General features: G+C 43.7%; 1 protein-coding gene across 2 annotated transcripts in view; it reads right to left on the bottom strand.

Moving 5' to 3' along the window:
• Nucleotides 1-1592: 1592 nt before the first annotated feature.
• UTP25 (UTP25 small subunit processome component) overlaps nucleotides 1593-6000 on the bottom strand; it is a 31724-nt gene continuing 27316 nt past the window's right edge. For both annotated transcript variants that reach the window (XM_070043692.1, XM_030872927.3), the window contains one exon: nucleotides 1593-2174. In XM_070043692.1, coding sequence (XP_069899793.1) covers nucleotides 1931-2174 — 244 coding nt within the window. In that variant the 3' untranslated portion in view covers nucleotides 1593-1930. The remainder of the gene's footprint in view (nucleotides 2175-6000) is intronic.

Here is a 6000-nt window from a genome sequence, read left to right as displayed (position 1 = left end):
ATGCAGGGGACACAGGTTCGTGCCCCGGTCGGGGAAGATCCCACATGCCGCGGAGCGGCTGGGCCCATGAGCCATGGCCGCTGAGCCTGCACATCTGGAGCCTGTGCTCCGCAACGGGAGAGGCCACAGCAGTGAGAGGCCCGTGTACCGCAAAAAAAAAAAAAAAAAAAAGAAATTGAGTTATTTGTAGTGAGGTGGATGGACCTAGAGACTGTCATACAGAGTGAAGTAAGTCAGAAAGAGAAAAACAAATACCGTATGCTAACGCATATATATGGGATCTGAAAAAAAAAAAGGTTCTTAAGAACCTAGGGGCAGGCTAGGTAGACGCAGATGTAGAGAATGGACTTGAGGACACGGGGAGGGGGAAGGATAAGCTGGGACGAAGTGAGAGAGTGCCATGGATTTATAATATACTACCAAGTGTAAAACAGATAGCTAGTGGGAAGCAGCCGCATAGCACAGGGAGATCAGCCCAGTGCTTTGTGACCACCTAGAGGGGTGGGATAGGGAGGGTGGGAGGGATACACAAGAGGGAGGAAATACAGGGATATATGTATACGTATAGCTGATTCACTTTGTTATAAAGCAGAAACTAACACACCATTGTAAAGCAATTATACTCCAATAAAGATGTTAAAAATTTTTTTTTAATTTTTAAAAATTAAAAAAATAAAGTGTCAAGGTCAAGAAAGCCAAGAAAAAGCTGAGGTACCATTCAGAATAAAGGCCACTACAGAGACATGACTACTCAAAGCAGTATGTAACTCTGAACTGCATCTTTTTGCTATAAAGGTTATTATTGGGACATCTGGCAAAATCTGAATGGGGCCCAAGGATTAGTGGCAATTTCCTGATTTGACGGTTGTTTTGAGGTTACATAGAAAAATGTCTTGTTTACATGAAATACATACTAAATTCAGGAGTGATTTTTAGGAGTGACAGGCCCAGCAACTTGGCAATTTATTTTCAGATGATTCAGGTTCTGAATTTGTAATTTTTCTGTCTGAGAATAGTTCAATTTTTTTTTTTTTTTTTTTTTTTTTGGCCGCGCTGCGCACCTTGCAGGATCTTTGTTCCCTGACCAGGAACTGAAACTGGGTCTCGGCAGTGAAAACACCGAGCCCAAACCACTGGACCGCCAGGGAACATCCTAAAAATGTTTTTAAAGCTGTAACTTCTTTTCCTTTTCATGTTATATGACTTAAAAAATGACTATAGCAATGAAGACAGTGATGCTGAAGATGAATTTGCGACATCAAGAATTTCACAAAATTATTTCTTGAAATAAAGTAGAAATTAATTTTATTTTATATAATGTGATTTTTAAGTATATATTTTCACCAAAACATTTAGGAGTTAAAAAAAGATCAGTGAACAAATGTGCTCTTCTAGGTCGAATTAAAATAGAATATTTAAGGTTTAAAAAAGTTTGGCTGGGGAAAAATAACAGTTTTGCAAAACCTGTGTGATCCAAAACTAAGATGATATTCAACAGCAAGAAGTATTCCAATTTCTCATAACCAGTTCTCACAAGCAAAGAAATGCATGCCTCACTTTAAGAAGGTGTCAAATAGAAACAGGCAAATCTGAAAGAATTTACCAAGTGTAATAAATTAGAGGTGAAGTCACAACAAAAGAATTTATGGCGTACAAAAAAATTCACAAGTAGAAGATTCCTTCTATCAACTTCTCAGAGTCCCATGAGCTCTCCCCTGACCTCTGAAAGATGGGTTTTACCAAAATCTGGTTTACACTGAACTTTTCAGGTATATATCATCTGAAAAGAAAGAAGTATCTGATAAGAACCTGCCTGGTGCTCCTTCCTTGTTGCAGCCCTTCTTGGTGTAAGTGATCAGAATCAGGTCCAAGCGACACAGAACCAAGCATGACATATCACACCAAACACCATTTCCTGTCCAACCAATTCTCATCTCTCTCCAGTAATGAAGAGGTGGACGTTCTTCTTGGACTGCAGCATCTGTGCAGCCCGCTCCACCCCGACCACAGCAGCCAACCTCTGGGCATCGTACTTGGAGTAGAGGACAGTGCAGGTCCAGGCAGCTTCCTCTCCTCTGGTGGTGGCTTGCAGCATGTTACAGACTTCACTGTAGAAGTGCGGATATGTTGGCAGTTCATAGAAAATCAGGTTCCTGATGCCTTTTATTGTGTATCTGTTAGAAGGAGAAAGAGAGGCTATGTCTACATGAGAAATTTTATGGAAAAGCCACCGAAGAGTTTTACAGGGACACAGTCACTCTCGCTGTTTCACGCAGGAGAAAGACCATGGCACAAATAACACACAGACCAAAAGTTACTCTAATTTGAGCCGGAGGGGCTCATTTTTTGTGACAGCGTATTTGAATTCCTAATGTTTGGCTTAAGATAATGATAAAATGAATTTGCACTTCTTGAGCCTAATCTGAGCAGACTGAGGTAGGGTGGGGAAGAATAGTAGACAAGGATTAGAAATCTGCCGCAGAAAATTTGAAAAGCAGGCATTTCCAATTTAACTATCCTTATTATAATCAGGCAAAACAGTGTTCTATAATGGAGATGAGGTCAGACCAGACCCAGTACATGAAATAAACTGCATAAACTGTAAATACACTCCCATTAGTCTTTTCTTGTCATTCTGTAGACATGTTAACTCCATGGCAGATGTCCCAAGTTCACCCATTTACAAAATCCTGCCCGAGGACCCATTAGGCATTATGGGAAGGCAATTAATTTCAACAGCTTCCTCGCTTCTTTCCCTGCTGCACAGGCCTGCATGGTGGGGGGGGGGGGTGCATGCAGACCCTAGGGACTCGCCTTACGGTTCAGGTTGAGATCAATCATTTCCTCTTGGGCTCCATGACCAAAGATTTTATACGTTGACAAGGTTCTGATTTTTCCTGTTAGACTCTCATACAGGGCTGATGTCAGACTCCCTCGGGAATTTTATTTTATTCATGGATGATAAGTTTTCCTTGTCTTTTTATCCCTTAGCTCATCCTGATCTCTCTGGAGACCCTCCTCTCCCAAAATATAACTGCAGTCAATTACTTGGTTCATCTTTCCACATCCTCTTTCCATAAAGGAATTTTAATGGCTAATGATGTTGAAAAAACACAGTTCTATCTCAGTAGTTATCAAAACAAACAAACACAGAGTTCCATTTCTGCTTAGTATGTAGAAAACTCAAGAGAATACTGCTCCCATGCTAACAAGAAAAAGATAATCTACAACAGTGTTCCTTTTCCTGAGCCTAGACAGCTGATGTCACAGGGAAACCAAGTGAACTGATTCAACGGTGCCCTGGTGTGTGTTTAACAACTGATTCTCAGTGGGGGAGGATAGGTGCTGATTTGAAGCATTTGCCAATTTCTGTGGTGTAAATACTCCATTTCAAGCTACCAGTGTCATGTTGCTGAACTTGGAACTGGGAAGAGATGTGCAACCATACCTTAAGAGCTGGTATGAGCCAGCTTCAGCCCATCACTGACTGAATTCCAAAGAGTGACAAGATTGTCTGAAGAAAGACAGGACATATGAACCATTTCACCTTTGGCAGAGCACAGTGGGGAAGAGGGCAGCTGCTAAGAAAGTGGGTAGGAAGAAAAAAGCTACACTTTTAACAAGTTCTTAAAGGGCAATTATGGGCTTGCACGGCAGTTCAGAATCCCTGGGATTCCCGGACACTCCTTTACTTCACAGTCATGAGGGCTTTTCCTAGGTCTCCACTGGGAGCCCTGGAGAGACTGGAGGCAAGGCAGAAGACCTGAGACACCCCGATGGTGGTGCAGACATGAAAACTCACTCTCTTCCCAGAGCCATGTTGTACATGAAGCTAAAGCCTGAAGCCAATGAGAGGGGCAAAGGTCAACTGCCAGGGTGGAGTCAGAAGCAGCAAAACTGTGTGCCTTAAGGGAGGGGCATTAACCCCTCACCCCATTCCTCCCCACCACAGGACTTACATCCAGTGAAAAGAGCAGTCTGTCCTGGGGAAAGGGCATGAAGCCTGTTCAGTCCAAGATCCTGCACTGATGGAAGCAGATGTTTGCCACCACCGCAGAGAAGCTGGGAACTGTTTCCCACCAAGACCCCTCGTAGAACAAGGCAGAGGCTGGCCGCCGTGGAGGCTGGTGCAGGAGCCCTGAGAAAGCACCAGCTCCAAAGCCCAGGATGGACAGAACCTGCCTGCATCTGAGCTGGACCAGGAGGAGAACACCTGCCCCACTTCAAGCCTTAGGGGAGGAGCGGGCAGGAGCAGCCTGCTGCTGGGGGAGGGGCCCGAGCGTGGGAGAGGCTCTCCCTCGGCACAGGGGTGCAGGGCATGGTGAAAGCTGAGAGGGGAGCAGGACACTGAGACAAGGCCCTCCAGCACCGGGCCCCACAGTGGGCCACTGTCTGCTGGAGGAACTGGCAGTCTGTGGTAAATAGAAGGTAACTATGGTAACAACCAAATCCTAACTAGATTCACACCTGCCACACTAGTGGCCTGACAGAAGAGGTGTCCAGGCCAACTACTTACTCAGGCACTACGTTCAACTGACAATTACAAAAAACACAGAAGCAAGAAAAAGACATTAAAACCATGAGGTATCGTTTTGACTATCAAGTCACTGGAAAAAAGTAGGGTTTTACAGAAATAGGCTAATGGAGTATAAATTATTGTGAGTGTGTATTTTAGCGGGGAGGGGAGAAGATGGGAGTGGCAACACACAGCAAATTGTAAACTGGGTACAGCTTTTGAACAAGTAAGTTTTCCTTTCCAAATTTATCCTAAGGAAATGCCCAGGCAACTATGCCATCAACTACGCATAGGGATGCTCTTGGCATTATTGTATATAATACCAGAAAACAACAAGTCAATATGCCCATTAAAAGGAAACTGGCTTAATTATATACCCATACAATGTAACACTATGCAACCATTAAAAAGGATGCTATACACACCTTAAAGATTACTTATAATTACACAGAAAAGGTATTTTTACAATGTAAAGGTTTAGCAGACCTACCTTGACCAAATGATTACATTTAGTATCACCAAAAATGGGATAAACTGACACCTTGGGCCTCTTGAGGAGATGCAGGGGGAAGAACACAATATCCTCTATGTAGAATTCTTACTAAAATAATGTTTAAATCTTTGGTCCCTGAACTCTGATGCTCATTGAATCACCTATTTGTTTTTGAAAAATACCTGTAATTGGTCCCCATCCCCAAACACCATGATTTAATTGATACTGGGGTATGACCAGGGCATTCAGTTTTTTTTTTTTTTTTGCAGTACGCGGGCCTCTCACTGTTGTGGCCTCTCCCGTTGTGGAGCACAGGCTCTGGACGCGCAGGCTCAGTGGCCATGGCTCACGGGCCCAGCCGCTCCGCGGCATGTGGGATCTTCTCAGACCGGGGCACGAACCCGTGTCCCCTGCATCGGCAGGCGGGCTCTCAACCACTGCGCCACCAGGGAAGCCCCGGCATTCAGATTTTTAAAAGTTCCCCAAGGGGATTCTAATATGTAGCAAAGTTTGGGAACACTGATCTAAATAATAAGAAAACAGCCAAATCCAGATGTGGGACATTCTACAGGAAACTGGACTGGACTCTTCAAAAAATATCAGTATCACAACAAGGAACAAAGGAAGAGAATTATTCTAGATCAGGGGTTCTTAACCCTGGCACTACTGCCATTTTAAGCCAGGTAATTCTTTGTTGTAAGGGCTGTCCTGTGCACTGTAGGACGTCTAGCAGCACTCAGGCCTTGACCCGCTTGAACCACTAGACCACTAAAATAACCCTCCAACTGTACCAACCAAAAATGTCTCCAGATATTTCCAAATGTCCCTTGGGGAGCAAAACTGCTCCTGCTTGAGAACTGCTAAAATAGACTAAAGAAACATGTCAAGCAAATGCAATGTAGGATTCTTAACTAAATCCTGGATTGGGGGTGGTGGTGGTGAGAAACAGCTGTAATAGTCATTTTGGGAACAACTAGGAAAATTTGCATAC

The sequence above is a fragment of the Globicephala melas genome, chromosome 1, assembly GCF_963455315.2.
Source record: "Globicephala melas chromosome 1, mGloMel1.2, whole genome shotgun sequence".
NCBI classification, from domain to species: Eukaryota; Metazoa; Chordata; class Mammalia; order Artiodactyla; family Delphinidae; genus Globicephala; species Globicephala melas.
This window is presented reverse-complemented; position numbering and strand designations above follow the sequence as displayed.